At 43.1% G+C, this 23,548-nt stretch overlaps 2 protein-coding genes across 3 annotated transcripts in view; both read right to left on the bottom strand.

Moving 5' to 3' along the window:
• LOC109907761 (IQ motif and SEC7 domain-containing protein 1) overlaps positions 1–3,525 on the bottom strand; it is a 182,339-nt gene extending 178,814 nt beyond the window's left edge. Inside the window, exon 1 of one of the 2 annotated variants that reach the window (XM_020505951.2) lies at positions 2,679–3,525. In XM_020505951.2, the coding sequence (XP_020361540.1) occupies positions 2,679–2,938 (260 nt within the window). In that variant the 5' untranslated portion in view covers positions 2,939–3,525. The remainder of the gene's footprint in view (positions 1–2,678) is intronic. The other variant, XM_020505944.2, reaches the window with a different exon arrangement.
• A 17,081-nt stretch (positions 3,526–20,606) lies between these two features.
• Positions 20,607–23,548, bottom strand: part of nup210 (nucleoporin 210) — a 57,017-nt gene continuing 54,075 nt past the window's right edge. Inside the window, exon 39 of the mRNA XM_031793946.1 lies at positions 20,607–23,376. Within this exon, the coding sequence (XP_031649806.1) occupies positions 23,270–23,376 (107 nt within the window). The 3' untranslated portion in view covers positions 20,607–23,269. The remainder of the gene's footprint in view (positions 23,377–23,548) is intronic.

The raw sequence follows: 23,548 nt of genomic DNA, 5'->3' as shown, positions 1-23,548 counted from the left end.
CCAAAGAGCTGTCAAAGGACACCAGAAACAAAATTGTAGACCTGCACCAGGCTGGGAAGACTGAATCTGTAATAGGTAAGCAGCCTGTTTTGAAGAAATCAACTGTGGGAGCAATTATTAGGAAATGGAAGACATACAAGACCACTGATAATCTCCCTCGATCTGGGGCTCCACGCAAGATCTCACCCCGTGGGGTCAAAATGATCACAAAAACGGTGAGCAAAAATCACAGAACCACACGGGGGACCTAGTGAATGACCTGCAGAGAGCTGGGACCAAAGTAACAAAGCCTACCATCAGTAACACACTACGCCGCCAGGGACTCAAATCCTGCAGTGCCAGACGTGTCCCCCTGCTTAAGCCAGTACATGTCCAGGCCCGTCTGAAGAATGCTAGAAAGCATTTGGATGATCCAGAAGAAGATTGGGAGAATGTCATATGGGTCAGATGAAACCAAAATATAACTTTTTGGTAGAAACTCAACTCGTCGTGTTTGGAGGACAAAGAATGCTGAGTTGCATCCAAAGAACACCATATCTACTGTGAAGCATGGGGGTGGAAACATCATGCTTTGGGGCTGTTTTTCTGCAAAGGGACCAGGACGACTGATCCGTGTAAAGGAAAGAATGATTGGGGCCATGTATCGTGAGATTTTGAGGGAAAACCTCCTTCCATCAGCAAGGGCATTGAAGATTAAACGTGGCTGGGTCTTTCAGCATGACAATGATCCCAAACACACCGCCCGGGCAACGAAGGAGTGGCTTCGTAAGAAGCATTTCAAGGTCCTGGAGTGGCCTAGCCAGTCTCCAGATCTCAACCCCATAGAAAATCTTTGGAGGGAGTTGAAAGTCTGTGTTGCCCAGCAACAGCCCCAAAACGTCACTGCTCTAGAGGAGATCTGCATGGTTTGACCTCTGTCATTGCCAACAAAGGGTATATAACTAAGTATTGAGATAAATAAATATTTGGTCAATAACAAAAGTTTTCCACCATAATTTGTAAATAAATGTATTAAAAATCCTACAATGTAATTTTCTGGATTTCTTTTCTCATTTTGTCTGTCATAGTTGAAGTGTACCCATGATGAAAATTACAGGCCTCTCTCATCTTTTTAAGTGGGAGAACTTGCACAATTGGTGGCTGACTAAATACGGTTCTGACTTATAATATGAGGACAACTACAAATACCTAGGTGTCTGGTTAGACTGTAAACTCTCCTTCCAGACTCACATTAAGCATCTCCAATCCAAAATTAAATCCAGAATCGGCTTCCTATTTCGCAACAAAGCATCCTTCACTCATGCTGCCAAACATACCCTCGTAAAACTGACCATCCTACCGATCCTCGACCGATCCTCGAATGTAATTTATAAAATAGCCTCCAACATAATACTCAACAAATTGTATGCAGTCTATCACAGTGTCATCCGTTTTGTCACCAAAGCCCCATATACTACCCACCACTGCGACATCTCGTTGGCTGGCCCTCGCTTCATACCCGTCACCAAACACACTGGCTCCAGGTCATCTACAAGTCTCTGCTAGGTAAAGCCCCACCTTATCTCAGCTCACTGGTCACCATAACAGCACCCACCCGTGAGATATACCTGCTCCAGCAGGTATATCTCACTGGTCACCCCCAAAGCAAATTCCTCGTTTGGCCGCCTTTCCATCCTCTGCTGCCAGTGACTGGAACGAACTGCAAAAAAAAAATCACTGAAGCTGGAGACTCACATCTCCCTCACCAGCTGTCAGAGCAGCTAACAGATCACTGCACCTGTACATAGCCCATCTGTAAACAGCCCATCCAACTACTTCATCCCCATACTGTATTTATGTATCTTTGCACCCCAGTATCTCTACTTGCACAGTCATCTACAATTCCAGTGTTTAATTGCTATATTGTAATTACTTTGCCACCATGGCCTATTTACTGCTTACCTCCCTTATCTTACCTCATTTGCATAAACACTTTTTTCTGCTGTATGTTTGTTTATTCCATGTGTAACTCTGTGTTGTTGTATGCGTCAATCTGCTGTGCTTAATCTTGGCCAGGTCGCAGTTGTAAATGAGAACTTGTTCTCAACAAGCCTACCTGATTAAATAAAGGTTAAATAAAAACATTATTTTTAAATGGGCTACATTAGGTTGTTGCCCCCTCCCCTCCAGCCAGGTTTTATTCTGCACTGTTTCAGTTAAGTGGGTGTCTCAATAGCTATCAATTTAACCACTTTCGCAGTCAAATATTTTTACACAACCATCCATTACACATATGGGAGAATTTAGAGATATGGAGAAACATGGTTGTATTTTGTTATACCTTGGGTAGAGGTATCAACATGTTGGGGGCATTACCACTTACCTATGTAGGGCCTATTATCGTTCCGTTATATTGTGGCGTTTCAAGCCTACTGGCTTGGCTGAAATAGAATGCGTGTCCAATTTGATCTCTTCGAAAATAACTTTCGATGCAATCTTTTTACTTTAGTCTATGTTATTAGCTATAAGTCTATAGAGACTTTTTTAATCTATAACATTATACAAAAGTGTACGTTAGTTGGTGTGCGTTTATCTGGGGTTTAAAGAGCAGATTCCTGCCAAGGATTTAGTAAAATATGGGACATTAATTGCGACATCAAATGTTTTTCAATAGTGCAGTGAGTGCAATAAATTCTTACTTTTCTTGGGTGATGTTTTCCTTTATAGCACCTAACGTTGGGTGGCTGTTGCCCTGTTGCAGCAGCCTACATGTAGCCAGGTGCCGCTGGTACTGGTCTTTCAAGCAGGCGTTTTCCGAACACAATTCGGACACTTGCAGCTCCAGCTCCTCTATCCTAGTCTTGTGCATCTCCAGTAACTCCTGTTGGGTCTCGATAATGTTATTAAGCTCCTTCAGATACTCCGCAGCCCTGGTTGGGTTCTCGGTCGGGCTTTCCATCTCGCTCCGACTCTGGTTGCCCCCCCCCCCGAACTCTGTTTTATCGAAGCCCGTTTTCAACCTGCGTTATGGCTACGCGCAGTTAAATTCCAACCCGATGTGCCTTTTTGCGCCTCGCCATTGTTTCCATGTACTGTTTGAAAGAGCGAGAATGAAATGTGCCCAGTGCAAAGCGCGTTCCAACGGCAACAACTAATCTCCGAAAACCACTTCAGTTAGGGAAGAAAACACATTTAACCCTTAAAAGGACGTCGAACCAATTGTCTCATAATCCTTCATATCCCTTTAGTTTGCCAATTTATCCGAAACATATACGATACTATCTGAAATTAATCCCTTGTAGGCTACCGTTCCAAACCCCCGTAAAATGTCTCTTTATCATCCTCCGGTCCACGTTGTACCCGTGACTTTTCGTAAACAGATGGTGGTTGTCAAGTAGGCGGGGTTTTCAAGTTTTAAGAATCTGTTTGGCGCAAAATTGCGGTTTAATAAAGCCCTATTCGCACGGTACTAATATTACTAGAGAACGTTGGTTATGTAGGTATGACCCCAAAATGTCCGTTATCCCAGAGGACGATTCGGACGGGATTCGTTTTTTCCAAACTGCCCCTTGTATTTCTTGCTTAAAAAAAAAAAAAAAATGTTTTTTATAAATTGACAGTTATAACGGAAGCCTGGAGTTTTTTTTTCTTGGCGTGAAAATATTTCAACAAATCCGGGCAATAGCAGGGTACACTGATAACTCGAGCTTGCTTCCCTAATTTCTAAACCATAACAAACTATCTTTGGTATAGTGTCGCCATAATATTTGAATTGAGGAAGTGTGATCATAATCATTAGGATATTTGGGCGATCCGCAGTAGAAGACGTCCTAAATTACCCCCCCCCCCCCCCAAATACGATGCATTTGGGGATCTTCAATTCATTAGCACAAAACGTAAACAAAAGCATTCACTGTGAAAGTTGATACATGTAGGCCCTTCATTTAAAAGGCTACGAGCAGCACTTTGTAATTTATCGAATCAGTTATTGTTTCTTGCTCAAACCGCGAATAACACCTGTCAAACTCAGACATTTATCTCAAAACACAAGGGATGTCGATTCGCACGAGACGCGTATTATCAGAGGATTGTGGAGTTTGCAAAGAGTAGGTTATTATGTCTGATATTGTAACTCTCCTGCCATGTCAAAATAATGGCAGATTCGTAGGGGACTAAATTTACAGATCTTGTGTTTTGTTCCCGCGCACATAATAACATTACCCGACCTCCCCCAGCAAAACTAATCCCGGATTAATCTGGGACGGGATTAGTTTTACTGGGGGAGGATCTGTCATTTTAGTCCAGTCTGAATCTGCCATGTCAGTAATTTTGACATAGAGTAACAATTCCAGACAGAATAGCCTACTGTTTTTTGGCAAACTCCAAAGTCCTCTAATACTGGTTCCGTGCGAATCGACATCCCTGTGTTTTGAGATGAATGTTTGCGTTTGACAGGTGTTGCTTCCGGTTTGCGTATGAAACAATAACTGATTCGATCAATTGAACGAAGTGCTGCGCATAGCCTATATATGAAGGGTTTATGTAGTCTATTTTCACAGTGAATGCTTATGTTTATACCTACGTTTGGTGCGAATGAATTGAACTTCATAGCAGGCTAGTGATAGCTTTGCAATGGTTGCAGTTAGCCCGTGATTCCTTCCAAACCACTCATTGTTGAATTTGCGATTTCAAACTTCTTGTGTAATGTTTATGTCCAATGCCCGATGAGCACCGATACATTTTTATCTATAATTTCTCTTAATTATTTCTCTTCATATGATAAGAATTAAAAGGGATTTTCCAGCAGGATGAAAACCATCCCCGTCGCGGACCAGGATGTCTTGCTCCCAGACAGACTAAATAACTTCTTTGCTCGCTTTGAGGACAATACAGTGCCACTGACATGGCCCTGCTACCAAAACCTGCAGGCTCTCCTTCACTGCAGCAGAAGTGAGTAAAACATTTAAATGTGTTAACCCTCGCAAGGCTGCAGGCCCAGACGGCATCCCCAGCCGCGTCCTCAGAGCATGCGCAGACCAGCTGGCTGGTATGTTTACGGACATATTCAATCAATCCTTATCCCAGTCTGCTGTTCCCACATGATTCAAGAGGGCCACCATTGTTCCTGTTCCCAAAAAACCTCAGGAGGTTGAAGAAATTTGGCTTGTCACCAAAAGCAATCACAAACTTCTACAGATGCACAATTGAGAGCATCCTGTCGGGCTGTCTCACCGCCTGGTACGGCAACTGCTCCGCCCACAACCGTAAGGCTCTCCAGAGGGTAGTGAGGTCTGCACAACGCATCACCGGGGGCAAACTACCTGCCCTCCAGGACACCTACACCACCCGATGTTACAGGAAGGCCATAAAGATCATCAAGGACAACAACCACCGGAGCCACTGCCTGTTCACCCCGCTATCATCCAGAAGGCGAGGTCAGTAAAGGTGCATCAAAGCAGGGACCGAGAGACTGAAAAACAGCTTCCATAAAGGCCATCAGACTGTTAAACAGCCACCACTAACATTGAGTGGCTGCTGCCAACATACTGACTCATCTCCTGCCACTTTAATAATGGAAATTGATGTAAAAAAATGTATCACTAGCCACTTTAAACAATGTCACTTAATATAATGTTTACATCCCTAAATTGTATCAGCATATTGATTGCGCAACCAGGGCTGGAAAAACCTTGGATCATTGCTATTCTAACTTCCACGACGCATATAAGGCCCTGCCCCGCTCTCCTTTCGGAAAAGCTGACCACGACTCCATTTTGTTGATCCCTGCCTACAGACAGAAACTAAAACAAGAAGCTCCCGCGCTGAGGTCTGTTCAACGCTGGCCCGACCAATCTAAAACAGTGTAGCTATTCCCTCCTCAAGGCAATCAAACAAGCTAAGCGTCAGTATAGAGACAAAGTAGAATCTCAATTCAACGGCTCAGACACAAGAGGTATGTGGCAGGGTCTACAGTCAATCACGGATTACAAAAAGAAAAACAGCCCCGTCACGGACCAGGATGTCTTGCTCCCAGGCAGACTAAATAACTTTTTTGCCCACTTTGAGGACAATACAGGGCCACCATTGTTCCTGTTCCCAAGAAAGCTAAGGTAACTGAGCTAAACGACTACCGCCCCGTAGCACTCACTTCCGTCATCATGAAGTGCTTTGAGAGACTAGTCAAGGACCATATCACCTCCACCCTACCTGACACCCTAGACCCACTCCAATTTGCTTACCGCCCAAATAGGTCCACAGACGATGCAATCTCAACCACACTGCACACTGCCCTAACCCATCTGGACAAGAGGAATACCTATGTGAGAATGCTGTTCATCGACTACAGCTCGGCATTTAACACCATAGTGCCCTCCAAGCTCGTCATCAAGCTCGAGACCCTGGGTCTCGACCCCGCCCTGTGCAACTGGGTACTGGACTTCCTGACGGGCCGCCCCCAGGTGGTGAGGGTAGGCAACAACATCTCCACCCCGCTGATCCTCAACACTGGGGCCCCACAAGGGTGCGTTCTGAGCCCTCTCCTGTACTCCCTGTTCACCCACGACTGCGTGGCCACGCACGCCTCCAACTCAATCATCAAGTTTGCGGACGACACAACAGTGGTAGGCTTGATAACCAACAGCGACGAGACGGCCTACAGGGAGGAGGTGAGGGCCCTCGGAGTGTGGTGTCAGGAAAATAACCTCACACTCAACGTCAACAAAACTAAGGAGATGATTGTGGACTTCAGGAAACAGCAGAGGGAACACCCTTCTATCCACATCGATGGAACAGTAGTGGAGAGGGTAGTAAGTTTTAAGTTCCTCGGCGTACACATCACAGACAAACTGAATTGGTCCACCCACACAGACAGCGTCGTGAAGAAGGCAGCAGCCTCTTCAACCTCAGGAGGCTTAAGAAATTTGGCTTGTCACCAAAAGCACTCACAAACCTCTACAGATGCACAATCGAGAGCATCCTGTCGGGCTGTATCACCGCCTGGTACGGCAACTGCACCGCCCACAACCGTAAGGCTCTCCAGAGGGTAGTGAGGTCTGCACAACGCATCACCGGGGGCAAACTACCTGCCCTCCAGGACACCTACACCACCCGATGTTGGTGGGAAATGATGTAAAATATATCACGAGCCACTTTAAACAATGCTACCTAATATAATGTTTACATACCCTACATTATTAATCTCATATGTATACGTATATACTGTACTCTATATCATCTACTGCATCTTTATGTAATACATGTATCACTAGCCACTTTAACTATGCCACTTTGTTTACATACTCATCTCATATGTATATACTGTACTCAATACCATCTACTGTATCTTGCCTATGCCGCTCTGTACCATCACTCATTCATATATCTTTATGTACATATTCTTTATCCCCTTACACTTGTGTCTATAAGGTAGTAGTTTTGGAATTGTTAGCTACATTACTTGTTGGTTATTACTGCATTGTCGGAACTAGAAGCACAAGCATTTCGCTACACTCGCATTAACATCTGCTAACCATGTGTATGTGACAAATAAAATTTGATTTGATTTGACATACCCTACATTACTCATCTCATATGTATATGTATATACTGTACTCGATACCATCTACTGCATCTTGCCTATGCCGTTCTGTACCATCACTCATTCATGTAGCTTTATGTACATATTCTTTATCCCTATACACTTGTGTGTATAAGGTAGTAGTTGTGGAATTGTTGGGTTAGATTACTCGTTGGTTATTACTGCATTGTCGGAACTAGAAGCACAATCATTTCGCTACACTCGCATTAACATCTGCTAACCATGTGTATGTGACAAATGACATTTTATTTTATTTGATTCCTGATTCAATATATTTTTATATTCATTATACAAAATTCTTCAACAACTTACAGTGGGGCAAAAAAGTATTTAGTCAGCCACCAATTGTGCAAGTTCTCCCACTTAAAAAGATGAGAGAGGCCTGTAATTTTCATCATAGGTACACTTCAACTATGACAGACAAAATGAGAAGACAAAAAATCCAGAAAATCACATTGTAGGATTTTTTATGAATTTATTTGCAAATTATGGTGGAAAATAAGTATTCGGTCAATAACAAAAGTTTATCTCAATACTTTGTTATATACCCTTTGTTGGCAATGACAGAGGTCAAACGTTTTCTGTAAGTCTTCACAAGGTTTTCACACACTGTTGCTGGTATTTTGGCCCATACCTCCATGCAGATCTCCTCTAGAGCAGTGATGTTTTGGGGCTGTTGCTGGGCAACACGGACTTTCAACTCCCTCCAAAGATTTTCTATGGGGTTGAGATCTGGAGACTGGCTAGGCAACTCCAGGACCTTGAAATGCTTCTTACGAAGCCACTCCTTTGTTGCCCGGGCGGTGTGTTTGGGATCATTGTCATGCTGAAAGACCCAGCCACATTTCATCTTCAATGCCCTTGCTGATGGAAGGAGGTTTTCACTCAAAATCTCACGATACATGGCCCCATTTATTCTTTCCTTTACACGGATCAGTTGTCCTGGTCCCTTTGCAGAAAAACAGCCCCAAAGCATGATGTTTCCACCCCCATGCTTCACAGTAGGTATGGTGTTCTTTGGAACTCAGCAATCTTTGTCCTCCAAACACGACGAGTTGAGTTTTTACCAATAAAAGTTATATTTTGGTTTCATCTGACCATATGACATTCTCCCAATCTTCTTCTAGATCATCCAAATGCTCTCTAGCAAACTTCAGACGGGCCTGGACATGTACTGGCTTAAGCAGGGGGACACGTCTGGCACTGCAGGATTTGAGTCCCTGGCGGCGTAGTGTGTTACTGATGGTAGGCTTTGTTACTTTGGTCCCAGCTCTCTGCAGGTCATTCACTAGGTCCCCCCGTGTGGTTCTGGGATTTTAACTCACCGTTCTTGTGATCATTTTGGCCTCACAGGGTGAGATCTTACGTGGAGCCCCAGATCGAGGGAGATTATCAGTGGTCTTGTATGTCTTCCATTTCCTAATAATTGCTCCCACAGTTGATTTCTTCAAACCAAGCTGCTTACCTATTGCAGATTCAGTCTTCCCAGCCTGGTGCAGGTCTACAATTTTGTTTCTGGTGTCCTTTGACAGCTCTTTGGTCTTGGCCATAATGGAGTTTGGAGTGTGACTGTTTGAGGTTGTGGACCGGTGTCTTTTATACGGATAACAAGTTCAAAAAGGTGCCATTAATACAGGTTACGAGTGGAGGACAGAGGAGCCTCTTAAAGTAGAAGTTACAGGTCTGTGAGAGCCAGAAATCTTGCTTGTTTGTAGGTGACCAAATACTTATTTTCCACCATAATTTGCTAATAATTTCATTAAAAATCCTACAATGTGATTTTCTGGATTTTTTTCTCTCATTCTGTCTGTCAGAGTTGAAGTGTACCTATGATGAAAATTACAGGCCTCTCTCTCATCTTTTTAAGTGGGAGAACTTGCACAATTGGTGGCTGACTAAATACTTTTTTGCCCCACTGTACATCAAACATGTCTACCAAATACAGGCATAAACAAGAAAATATTAAATACATACAATATATATATATATATATATATATATATATATATATATATATATATATATATATATATAAACAGAAAGACATTTATAAAAAAAACTATATTACAAAAAATATGACAATTCTAGTATTTATTTTTTTGCTAGTCACTATGGATACTGCCTTAACAAGATGATTAGTAATTTTGGTCAGATTTTCTTTTTTTTTTATAACACATATGGAACTATGTTGTAACTCAAAAGTGTTAAATAAATCAAATATATTTTATATTTGGGCGCGAACCAGAGACTCTGGGTTCGCGCCCAGGCTCGGTCGTAACCGGCCACGACCGGGAGGTCCGTGGCGCGACGCACAATTGGCCTAGCGTCGTCCGGGTTAGGGAGGGTTTGGCCGGTAGGGATATCCTTGTCTCATCGCGCACCAGCGACTCCTGTGGCGGGCCGGGCGCAGTGCACGCTAGCCAAGGTTGCCAGGTGCACGGTGTTTCCTCCGACACATTGGTGCGGCTGGCTTCCGGGTTGGATGCGCGCTGTGTTAAGAAGCAGTGCGGCTTGGTTGGGTTGTGTATCGGAGGACGCATGACTTTCAACCTTCGTCTCTCCCGAGCCCGTACGGGAGATAAGACAAGATAGTAGCTACTAAACAATTGGATACCACGAAATTGGGGAGAAAAAGGGGTAAAATTTAAATAGAAAAATATACATTTTATATTTGAGATTCTTTAAGTAGCCACCCTTTGCCTAGCTGACAGCTTTGCACACTCTTGGCATTCTCTCAGCTAGCTTCATCTGGAATGCTTTTCCAACAGTCTTGAAGGAATTTCCACATAAGCTGAGCACTGGTTGGTTACTTTTCCTTCACTCTGCTGTCCAACTCATCCCAAAACATCTCAATTTGGTTGAGGTTGGGGGATTGTGGAGGCCAGGTCATCTGATGCAGCACTCCATCACTCTCCTTCTGTATAAAATAGCCCTTACACAGCCTGGATTTGTGTTGTGTCATTGTCGTGTTGAAAAACAAATGAGTCCCACTAAGTGCAAACCAGACGGGATGGCGTTTCACTGCAGAATGATGTGGTAGCCATGCTGGTTAAGTGTGCCTTGATTTCTAAATCAATCACAGACGTTGTCACCAGAAAAGCACCCCCACACTATAACACCTCCTCATTTGTGCTTTACGGTGAGAAATACACATGCAGGGATCATCCATTCACCAACACCGCGTCTCACAAAGACACAGCGGTTGGAACCAGAAATCTCCAGACCAAAGGACAAATTTCCACCGGTCTAATATCCATTGCTCGTGTTTCTTGGCCCAAGCAAGTCTCTTATTCTTATTGATATCTTTTAGAAGTGGTTTCTTTGCAGCAATTCAACCATGTAGGCCTGATTCACACTGTCTCCTCTGAACATTTGTGGTTGAGATGTGTCTGTTACTTGAACTCTGTGAAGCATATATTTGGTCTGCAATTTCTCAAGCTGTTAACTCTATTGAGCTTATCCTCTGCAGCAGAGGTAACTCTGGGTCTTCCATTCCTGTGGCGGTCCTGACGAGAGCCAGTTTCATCATAGCACTTGATAGTTTTTGCAACTGCACTTGAAGAAACTTTGAAAGTTCTTGAAATGTTCCATATTGACTGACCTTCATGTCTTAAAGTAATGTCCTTTCTCTTTGCTTATTTGAGCTGTTCTTGCCATAATATGGACTTGGTCTTTTACCAAATAGGGCTATCTTCTGTATACCCCCCCTACCTTGTCACAACACAACTGATTGGCTCAAACGCATTATGAAGGAAATAAATTCAACAACTTTTAACAAGGCACACCTGTTAATTGAAATACTTCCCAGGTGACTACCTCATGAAGCTGGTTGAGAGAATGCCAAGAGTGTGCATGAATGAGTAGGTGTTCTAAAACTTTTGCCCGGTAGTGTACATCTCTAACAAATTGTAACAAAAAGGGGGAAATAAGGAATAAATATATTCTAGATTTTTGTGACATAGTTTTGTTGTTCCAGGTACAACCCTTTGCATCCGGATTGAATTAACGCCAGGCATCATCAACAGAGAGATCCTAGCATAATGTTGTGATGATATTGCTATTTTGAGGGCTTTGACTCATTCTAGGAGGAAAATTATCAGCACAGTCATCATGTGTTTCGTTAAAATCCCCTAAGAGAACTGGAAAAGCAAAAGTATTTGTTGTGTAAATCCTGTCATTTCCTGGTTAATTGAGCAAACAGGGTCTTATTTGGATCATGTGAGTTATGTCCATACACATTACAGATGATGAAAATAGCATTGTCAAGTTTAACACTATGACCCATCTCCCATCCTGTGAAGATGTGGATTATAGAATGTCACCTTTAAAATTGTGGATAAGTGTCAAAACACCAGCAGAATGGTTTGATCCATGACAGAAATAGGCCATGTCTCCCCATTGTGACTTCCAAAATTTCAAGTCACTGTCACGAATCCCGCCGAAGATGGTGCCTCTTCCTGTTCGGGCGGCGCTCGGCGGTCGTCGTCGCTGGCCTACTAGCTGCCATCGATTCCCTTTCCTTTTGTTTCTGTTAGTTGGGTCTAATTGGTTACACCTGTTTTGAGTTTAGTTTTGTTTGTAGGCTATTTAAGGGCACTAGGCCCGCTGGTTATTCTGCGGGCTTGTTCTCTGTTTTATGGTGTTGGTTGATCATTGTGATCTCTATTTTTCCAGACAGTTTTAGTCCTGTTTATTTGGACGGGTTGTTTCATGCGCCCTTGTGTTTTGCATGTCCGTTTTTCCGCTGTCATTGGAATAAAAGATCCACGTACGGAACTACCTGCTCTCTTCATAGAAGTCATAACAGTCACTTTCACATGAATGAGTTTCCTGAAGAAGTACAAAATCTTCTTTACTGCGTTTACAATATAAAATAAGGCTTTTTGTAAGGAAAACCCCTAGCATTCAGGCTAACGATATAAAGTGAGTTGAAAACAAACTCCTGCATTAAAAAAGAAAGAGATGCAAACTAGACAACAGATGTAGTAATGTGAACAATAAAACAAACGGTAAAGCTTGAGAGGGTTACTCCGACGGAAAACCACGCTCAGTTGAGCTAGCGGTGGTTAACAGTATAACAAATCCCTTTTTTCCCTTTTTTGTTTGGCAAGTGTTCATAAATTGTAGTTTGAATGGTAAATGTACTCGTTTCAGTACACACAGTACACAGTTCAAGTGTGGTTCATGTCATCAGAGTTAACCCGTAATCTTTCTTCCTTTGATGAACATGTATTGGCCCTTGAACCCAGCCTTCTTTCCCTCTTGTTGTGCCTTCTGTATAAGCGGCCACAGTTTCTCCCTGGCAGTCTGATCCTGTGGTATCAGATCTTCTTTGATGCGAAGCTTCTTCCCATCCAGAAACTTGTTCCCCATGGCCATTTTCTAGATATGTCCCTGTAGTGGTGAATAGTGAAGCGCAGGATGACATTGTGAGGGGGTCCATCAGATCTTCGTTTCCCAAGTCGATGTACCACGTCGATCTTGTCTTTGATGCACGGAACAACCTTTCCCAGGATATTGATGACTACTTCTCCAATGTCCTCTCCCTCTACCTCTCTTACACCTTGGATTTTCAGATTCCACCTGCGAGAGTACTGTTGAAGTTCAGCTACATTCTCACACAGCTCATTATTTTGGGATTGCAGTATCTTCAGCCTGTTCTCTAGGAACGTTATATGTTTCGTGTTCTCGCTCACAACTGTGTGAAGCTGACGGACAGTCTCTGACAAATTATACATTTTCTTTGTTTTTTCAGTAGCCCTCTCTATGATGGACCCTTTGAAGAATGTGGTGTTTTGTTTCGTAGTCAGGGTCTGGATTACATTGAAACAGACATGGAAATGTCCTCTTTCACTTTTTTTTCTGGTGGATTTTTAATTGGGGTCTGAGGTAAAGATGTTGCAAGGATCTCGTCCTGGTCCATCTTGTTCTTTCTCTTGATTGAGCTCGCAGCATCTTGGGTATCCATGCTTCTCTGGTTCTCGTCGTAGCTAGCTAGCATGCTTGCCGTCTTCTGTGGATATTGGATATTCAGTCCAATTAAAGCTACTGGAGATATAAAGTGATTTGACGTCATTTGAGCCTTCTTGGATGAGCACATCTAATGTAACTCTATGGCAGCACCCAAGGGGCTTGAACCTTCGGGCTCTACCCTTAGATTTGGCAGTGACGTCGTGTCCCCATGAGTGACAGAACACTGAGCCAATCACGGCACAACTAGAGAACATTACCAACCCCTACGCTCCGTATTTTCCGCTGGCTGTCCCACCACCACAGAAAGCACTGAGCTAGGCTGAACAACCTGTATTTTGCAACTGCCTTACTCGAGATAGGAAAAGAGACCATGTTTGTATGGAGGCTTTATTCACCCAATTATTTTTTTTACATTGTTGCAAAAATGATGGGTCACCACTGATTATGATCACACTTCCTCAATTCAAATATTATGGCGACAATATACCAACGATGGTTTGGTATGGTTTAGAAACTTGGGAACCAAGCTCGAGTTATCAGTGTGGCCTGTTATCACCTGGACTTATATCTTCGCGCCTAGAAAAAAAACAGTCTAGGCTTCCATCATAACTGTCAATTTATTGAAAAGAAATATAAGAAATACTGCTTGGAAAAAATGTATCTTGAATTGTCCATTGGAATAACAGACATTCTGGGGCGATAATTACATAACCAACGTTCAGTAAACACTGGTCCTGTGCTAATAGGGCATTAGAGACATATGACGGAGCGGTGGTGGACAGGGGGGACCCCCAATGTTAGAAGCAGGTAAATGCAGGCAAGTCTCAAATAGCTGCCTGTCCCTTTGAAAAGCTCGGCAACTGCACACATTTCTGCAAATAAACGCCTGTTTCAAATAAACGCCAGGTCTAAATGAATTGTTTACAAGGTTACCATGAATTACCATGTATCGTTTACGAGGTTTAATGTTTGATTTGTTACATTGAATAATTCAGTAATGCCTCTGAAATTTTTAAAAACTTTTTCTCTCCGTTGTCAAGTGGGCCACAAAAAAAGAATTCTGCTCTCAATTTGCTCATCCCTCGTCTAGAGGATAAATTGCATGTGTTAACTTTGTGTAGGAAAGAGGCAGCCATGATATTTTAAAATAATAATAATAATTTTGTAGAGTGAAGTGATTAATTTGACCTTCTATGACTACCCTTTTTGAAATTAAAACCGTTTTTAACTGTGTATGTTACTGGTTATTATTACACCATAATAACTGTATTATAAGTTGAAAATATTATGTTAAGTTTCAAACCATACAGTGTTGGGCCAGTAACTGAAAGTGTGCTGGTTTGAATACCTGAGACGTCAAGATTAAAAATCCGTCGATGTGTCCTTGAGCAAGGCCCTTAACCCTAATTTAGTGTACTACTATGGCTGACCCAGTAAAACAACACATTTCACTGCACCTATCTGGTGCATGTGATAATAAAAAAACATTATCTTAAGTGAGAAAATTTGTGGTAAAGAAATCATACAATAGCAGAGAAAGAGTACAAAATGGTTGTTTAATTGAATATATCCACATTAACAGTCCCACTAGTATTCAGTACAGTATGACTGGCCAAGGCCCTAATACATGACTTCTGCATGTCAATTTAACCTTGTAAATTTGCTAATTTGTAAGTTAATATTTGTCGGTATCCTTTTCGCAAAAGTCACTAGAAATTAGCATTTAAAATATTTTTTTATTATGGACTGGCCCCAGACCCGCGTAACAAAACGTCCCCAACCCCCCCTAATGTCAGTTGTTCTTAAGCCTCTGTGATGGAACCTTGTTGTTCAATTGTAAATCCATCTAAAAAGCTTTTACTGGCCATAATTGCCAGTGCAGCACATGTGTGAAATGTACTCCACAGCCTGAAGTGTCTCCACTTGCGCCGCTGACTGGTAAGATGCTTCAGTAGGGCGGTCACGTGGGCTAATAAGGCAATGGTCCTGTGTTCGAGCCTCGGTGTGAGCCGAATCAGGAGGAAATGGTGCTCGCTAAGCAAGGAGCATGAGGCCCTTTACATCAGTGTCAATCCATTTACAAAAGGATCAATTCTGATGGTGAATATCCCCAAAATACATTCCACAAAAACAGCAACTGTGTCACTGGCCTCTGTGCTGATGTGGGGGTGTGGTGGGAATTGCGTGTGACAGTGCTTGTGTCAGGAAGGACTTATCTGTAATGATTCAGCACATTGGTATGCGTGGCTGCAGGTAGCATCTTTCCACAGAGCCAGTCCCTACGGGCTTGGAGCAGCCCCCTATGCTAAATGACACTGGGAAAGAGAGGGCTGTCCATGGGTGTCGTGACTGGCCTCAAAAGAGGTTATGAGACAGGTGATCATTCTCCGACTTAAATAGATGTGTGTGTGTGTGTGACTGTGTGTTTGCACAGGTGTGTTGATCTATTCAGATTCATTGACCAACAGGGTATCACATATATTTACACTGAAATGAGGATTGGCAGTGTTGGCAGTAAACATTAGAAACCTGTTTGGAATCATACTGTGTGTATACCATTACTAATACATCATGAGAGGAAAACTTGTTTTTGAGGTAACATTTCTCAAAACAGCAACAACAAATCCATCAGATGAAAGCAACCCCCAGACAGACAGCTCTGCTCTTTCACCATGACACCGCCCTGCCGCCTGCCTTAAGAAGCCATCTCCATGAGATCTCATAATATCACTTTCATCCTTGAGAGGTTTGGAAGTACATTATGCATTAAATGAGACTGAGGAATGGTACCAGAGTAGTGCATTATTCACTCTACTGGCTGTGATCATCTTCTCCCTGTTAGTGGCTTTGTTATCAAAGCCAATGGGGAGGTGATAAAGAGAGAGATGCACACAGCTCCTGCTAGTCTACAGAAACACACAACCATGTTCCGACACATTTCCCTTCCCAATCGCTCTTTTCAGTCTTTTTTTCCCCACACTCTTTTTCCCTTTGATCAATATTTCAACGAACAAGCGAGGTGCTGTAATCTTGGATGCTGTTACACTGCATTTGGACGAACATTATGTTCATAAACCTGAGGGGATTGCTTCACTTCCACTGTAAGTCCGGAAGGAGCCAGGAAGGATTGTACACTAACTACAGTACTTGAAGTTAGTTATTCACTTATCAAAGTAGACAGTAGGGCAATGCAGCAGAAAGCCAAGAGTGAGTGGCAGGCCAGTGCAGATGTAGTGTTTAAGGGTTTTTGCTGCAGTTCCCTAATCCCCATGGCAGTGAGCCAGGGAGCGGGCCTGGCCTGCTGATGCCTGAGTTAACCCAAGCTCGGACACATGGTATCCAGATGGGCATGCAGTGCAGCAATCACCAGTAGCTGGTATCAGGTGATGGTATCGGAGCTATGTGCCCTTGCAGATGCTACCAGAAGTGTGTTACCAGATGCCTTAACCCAGTGGCTTCCATTTCAGGTCCAGCATTTGTCCCCAGTGTCAAATTACATACCACCCAGTCTGACATGCAGCATTCAACCTTCACCAACGTCAAGTATCCTCTTCAGTTGTGTACATAGCTGCCTGCTGCTTCCCAGTCTATCCCGCTGCTTCAAGTTGCCGGTAATCAACCTCTCACCTCTCCGGCACCAGGAGTAATAAATAACTAAGTAGCCTTGGCTTGAGCGAGCTGGAACAGCTCATCTCCTGTTTCTGTAGCGTGAGGCAACTTCATGTACCAGTACACCCTTTGGACAGGACGCTAGTTTTGATAGTCTAACCAGGAGTGAAAAAATGTGCATCACCTTCCAGGGTACAACACATTAGTTGTGGATGAGGGAAGTCCCCACCCACAAGATGTAAAGCACTCTGAAAGACATTATCATTGTTATGGTCCTCTCTGCACTCTTCTTCCTTCCTCTGGATGACCAGTCAGATCTGTGCTTGGTGCCAGTGAAGGTGTGCCCACAATGTAGAATTTCAGTGTGAAACCACTCATATATTCCGCTGAGGCAAAGCCATTTCGAGGCTCTCTCTGAGTTCAGCTTCACAAAGCATTGGCCCGCTCTGATGGAAAAGGAGGCCCTATCATTAAGCAAGCAGTGTGGAAAGAGTTTTGACAGAGAATGCCAAGAACTCCACCAGCCTAGTACCCTGTGCTCAGCTCTACAAAGCCCAATTCTTCATGAAGATATATGAATCCATGCAGCACTTGTGTGATGGATGTGACTGGGTAGTGGGCACACCATTGAAGAAAATATTGCATGCAGAGAACTCTGGTGGGCTATAGAGCTACATTTCAGAAAAGTCCTATGTAATGAAAGGCATTATGTATGTCAGGTATTTCATCACAAATATAAATCAAAGCTGTCGGAATTTAAGAGGAACAGGAGATTGAGATTGCACATAACTTTCAACCTATTCATCTTGGAGCCCATTCATCCTGCATGGCTTCACAAAAACAACAAAATCTCAGGTGTAATATACCGTACCGTAGCTATTGTATTCCATAAACTAACTGAGCTCTGTGGATGATGTCACATCTTAACGGCTTCCATTTGGCTCATAATCTTTCTCATCATCTATAACCACTGTGGCTTCCAGACGGTGGTCGATAGGAAATCTTTGCTCTGGTCCGGATCGTTCAGGGAGAGGGGATAGCCAGCCTTGATATTCCTCTCAGGTCTCCTTCACAACCCAGTGTCTCATTGATTTCCTCCCCTGTCAGTACATTAACCCATCTGGAACACATGTGGTGACCAAGACAGCTTTTAGGTAGACAGGTTGGCAGGTAGGTTTTTTCACAACTCTCACACACTAATTGGGGAAAATAAATTGACTGTCTACTTTAGTTTAGCGTACATGATTGACCTCAGTCCTGCTTGTGTGATGTCAGTTTCGACAGTGCATGTGCTATTCTGCAAACAATGACAAGTCTGTCATTTACAAAAAACAGTCTTGATTACAATCACCTCACTTTAATTAACCCTTGTACAAAATCAAGTTTGCTGACGACATGGCGGAGGTAGGCCTGATTACCGATGGCGATGAGACAGCCTACAGGGAGGAGGTCAGACTTGGCAGTGTGGTGCCAGAACAACAACCTCTCCCTCAACATCATCAAGACCAAGGAGCTGGTCAATTACTGCATGACAAAGAGGGGAGTGTACGCCCCCATCCACAGCAACGGGGCTGTAGTGGAGCGGGTCGAGAGCTTCAAATTCCTTGGCGTCCACACACATGACAGTGCCTCTTCCCCCTCAGGAAGATTTGTCATGGGTCCACGGATGCTCAAAAAGTTCTACAGCTGCACCATCGAGAACATCTTGACTGGCTGCATCACTGCTTGGTATGGCAAATGCACCATCCTTGACCGCAAAGCGCTACAGAGGGTGGTGCGGATGGCCCAGTACATCTCTGGGGCTTAGCTCCCTGCTATCTAGGACCTCTACGTCAGCCGGTGACAAAGGAAGGCCTGAAATATTGCCAAAGACTTCAGCGATCCAAGCCATAGACTGTTCACTCTGCTACCGTCAGGCAAACGGTACCGGAGTATCGGCTCACAGCTTCTATCCCCAAGACTGCTAAATGGTTAATTAAATGGTTAGACTGTCTGCACAGACTGTCTGCACGGACTCTATGCTGTTGTTTTGTCTGTTTTTTATTTGAATCCCCGTTAGCTTTTGCCGAAGCAGCAGCTAACGTCATCTTCCTGGGTTCCACAAAAAGTAACAAAACACTGATGGACAAGGACAGTCACACAAATTTTTAAATACAACGATATACAAACAATACAACTAAAAACAATTGTGCGTGTGTTCACACACACACTACGCTGACACTCTCACACAAAACCCACTTTCACACTCATCATATGCTGCTGTTACTCGTGTTATTTATTCTTACTCTAATTGTCTATCCTTATGCCTAGTTGCTTTACCCTGCCTTCATGTACATATCTACCTCTGCACATTGATCTGGTACTGCTTAGCCCTGTATGTAGCTTAATTCTTGTGGATTTTATTCCTTGTGTTAGTATTATTTGATTTGATCCTCTATTTACCCTATAAGCAGGTCTTGCTCTAACATGCGCCCATGAACCACACTGTGTTTTGCCATGGCCTGAGCAAAGCAACTGGCTCTCTTTTCAAACAGCCACACAACATTCAAGCAAGGGCAGAGGCTCTTTCTTTAGAGCATCCGTTTACAAGCGAGTGAAATATTTTGCAAAATACCAAGGATTGCACATCCCAATCATTGGAGCTGGTATATGCATGTATGTTTACATATCGATTCTTCCTCCAGTCCCACTCCCATTTTAATTGGTATACCTGCACCTTAATTCATCTGTATACTGTACAGACTGTGACATTCAAGCGCTCAACGTAAATGTATCGCTATCAACTAAAATAACACATTAGCATCTCACAGATTTAAGAACTCATTCATGGGCGCCACAGCTGGCCAATTTGGCTCACCTCATCCTGCTTCCCATCATGCACTTCTCCACACCCACTTAAGGCTGCCGAGCAGTTATTGGCATCCGCTGTGCCAGAGCAGGCATACAGATGAGCTGTGTGCAACAGACTGAGTCCCACTAGGCCAGGCCACTGACGCAAGCAGGGGGACGAGGTGTTTGATCAGCGATTTCAGACCTTTAACACATCTCCAGAGACCCTGGGATGATGACACTCCCTTCATCCTCTCTGTCTGTGGCAGGGCAGAGGGGGGGAGCGTGGTGTGTGACACCATCACTGGGCTTAGGGACAGATGGGAAATCACGGGAGGGAAATGAAGGGGGACAAACTTGTGTATCACATGGAAGAAGGGATATGCTATTAATTTTTCCCCGGCACTCTACCACAGAGGCTTAGGAAATGGTGTGCTGCAATTGTTGGATGCCTTAAATATACAGTAGCCTCTGTTCCAATCAATGTGATTGTTCTAGCTAAGGACACGCCCCTTTCACTCCAATGTGAATGTGTGTTCCGTTCTCCCTGTAGGGTGTAATAAGTTCCAATCAAGAAACAAGAAGCCATAACCACAAGTTATTCATAGAGGCAACGACATTTGAAAAGTAAAATGTTTATTTTTCAGCAATGATCTCACAAACACTCAAGCCGGACGATAATTCTAGTATTTCCACTTTGCTGCATAGCACTGCTGAGAGATGAGTAAGGCAAGACGCTTAAAACACAAGGAAAGCAGGGGAATAGACTGTCTGCACATTAAAACTGAAAGCATTCAACATAAATCACCTTGAAAGTTTCACAGCTTTCTTTCTCCAAATACCAAAATAGTGATTATTCTTCCAAAAATTGCAGTGCAGTCTCAATAGGCCTCAATAATAACTTATCAGAGCTTACTTCAAGGCCTTCGGCGCATACATACAGTACATGAACATATGCCTCGTAATACATAGGTAATTTACAATATTTCTAGTTCACTTCGGTTGCTAAGGGATTGTACACTGAACAAATATATAAACGCAACATGTAAAGTGGTTGGTCCCATGTTTCATGAGCTGAAATAAAAGATCCCAGAAATGTTCCATATGTACAAAAACAATTCTCAAAATGTGCACAAATTAGTTTTACATCCCTGTTAGTGAGCATTTCTCCTTTGCCAAGATAATCCATCCACCTGACAGGTGTGGCATATCAAGACGCTGATTAAACAGCATGATCGTTACACAGGTGCACCGTGTGCTGGGGACAATAAAAGGCCACTTCAAAATGTGCAGTTGTCACGCAACACAATGCCACAGATATCTCAAGTTGAGGGAGCATGCAATTGGCATGCGGACTGCAGGAATGTCCACCAGAGCTGTTGCCAGAGAATTGAATATTCATTTCTCTACCATAAACTGCTTCCAACATCGTTTTAGAGAATTTGGCAGTACGTCCAACCGGCCTCACAACCACAGACCACGTGTATGGCTTCTTGTGGGCGAGCGGTTTGCTGATGTGAACGTTGTGGACAGAGTGCCCATGGTGGCGGTGGGGTTATGGTATGGGCAGGCATAAGCTGCATTTTATCGATGGCAATTTGAGCGCACAGAAATACCGGGACGAGATCCTGAGGCCCATTGTGAGGCCCATTTTTTGTAAGGCATCTTTGACCGACAGATGCATGTCTGTATTCCCAGTCATGTGAAATCCATAGATTAGGGCCTAATGAATGTATTTCAATTGACTGCTCTCCTGATGTGAACTGTAACTCAGTAGAATCTTTGAAATTGTTACATGTTGTGTTTATATTTTTGTTCGGTATATAATGAAAAACTGAAAGATGGTTCACATTTCCAAACTATTTCACATTGGTGATTGACAGAAGAGCTGCCTGTCTTTAGGCTCAATAAGCACTGTACTGACCAAAGCATTTAAAAATGGTTAAATACAACCAAGTTTCAAAACAAGAATGTCATCAAAGTGAACACACTGACTGACCATATCCTGCTTTTGAACATAGTGTGCATATTAAGGACACATCACCTAACAAAATGGACGGATTCAGTGGTTATACTTCACAAAATCAATATGCTACATTTCCCCAAAATAACATTTAAACATAACCTGAAATCAGCATCTTCATGTTATCATTTGCTGCTGACAACTAGGCTACCCAGGAGAGTAGTTTGTCAAGTTCCTGAGTTTCAAAGCAACAATTCTTGATCAACAACACATATCTTCAAGCTTAGAAGTACATTTTTGAAAAGCAAAACAATTAAATGTGAAAAGCAAAATGGGAGTATAAATTAGTTCATTTTAAGAGGCTGCAACAGTTAAGTACTGGTATGAAATCAAACATAACACGGTATAACTACAAATACTGAAAACAGAGTACAAAAACAAAAAAGCAAACTAGTTTAATGTACCATGCTTCACACACAAAAACACACACCATGATTCACACATGGTCTGACTGGTCATGAGTCCGGAGATGGCTGATCAGGCAAGTCCGCAGGGATGGAGGGATGGTTTGTGCTGTGCTTCACATACACACAGGGAGATTCTCAATTGGTGTTGCTTGACTCCTAGCATCCTTTCCTCCATCCTCTCCTCTTTTTTTGAAAATGGTCAAAGGTAAAGGTACTCCAGGAAACATGCAAACAAATGTGCTTGTATGAAATGAGACCTCCACTTCCGCATCAAAAGGCAAATTACATGTGCAGAGGAGGAATACCAAAATATGTGTTATGTGGTAAAAATAAATGTTGCTGGTTGTGCCAGACATGTTATAGATAACAGATAAGTAGCGTATCAAGGAGACAAGCAAACTTCTCAGTTCACAAATTTACACTCTCCTACATATGGCGACCACTTATCGGTTTCCGAGTCATGTTGGAGAGGAGTCGTCGAGGAGAGGACGACTTTTACCCAATTGAGAACACGCGCACACACAAAGATAGCCCTGTTGACTTCATATTGCTTAAAGTCGGTTTTCAGTCCTAATTGAAGTGCACATTTTGGGGCAAATCATTAACTTCCATGTAAGTCAAACATTCACTTAGTCTCACATTGACATCAATGCATGACTAAATGAAAATGCAACTTTGTAAGAGTTTGCCCCTTTTTAAAACAAACTTCACATACTTTTGAATACTGTACATATGACCCAATTAAGCAGTAAGATTCTCTGCCATTCTCCTCTGAGTGACAACTGCCCAATCCCATGTAGAGTTCAGGCCTGGGGTGTTGTCAGAAGCTGGGGTAGGTACTGTAGGGATCCCTTACCGGGAGTTGTAGTCTGGGGAGAAGAGTCGTAGTTTGTGGCTGCTCCTTGTGTCCGGGGAGGTCATGTTGTTGGTGAAGGAGTTTGAGACGGGTGAGGCAAAACCTGAATCAGAGGTGGGAGTGAGGCACAGCAGGCTAAGCAAATGGAACAGCACTGAAACTCAAGCACCCTCAATGGGGCAGAGTATATGAGCAATAAACAGCTCTAATCAATGTCTCCAAACAGCTATTCAACAAATGTCTACTAAGCAAATGAGAAAAACATTTTTCCAAAC

The sequence above is a fragment of the Oncorhynchus kisutch genome, linkage group LG17 (assembly GCF_002021735.2).
Source record: "Oncorhynchus kisutch isolate 150728-3 linkage group LG17, Okis_V2, whole genome shotgun sequence".
NCBI classification, from domain to species: Eukaryota; Metazoa; Chordata; class Actinopteri; order Salmoniformes; family Salmonidae; genus Oncorhynchus; species Oncorhynchus kisutch.
The sequence above is the reverse complement of the archived record's forward strand: the minus strand, read 5'-3'. Positions and strand labels throughout refer to the sequence as shown.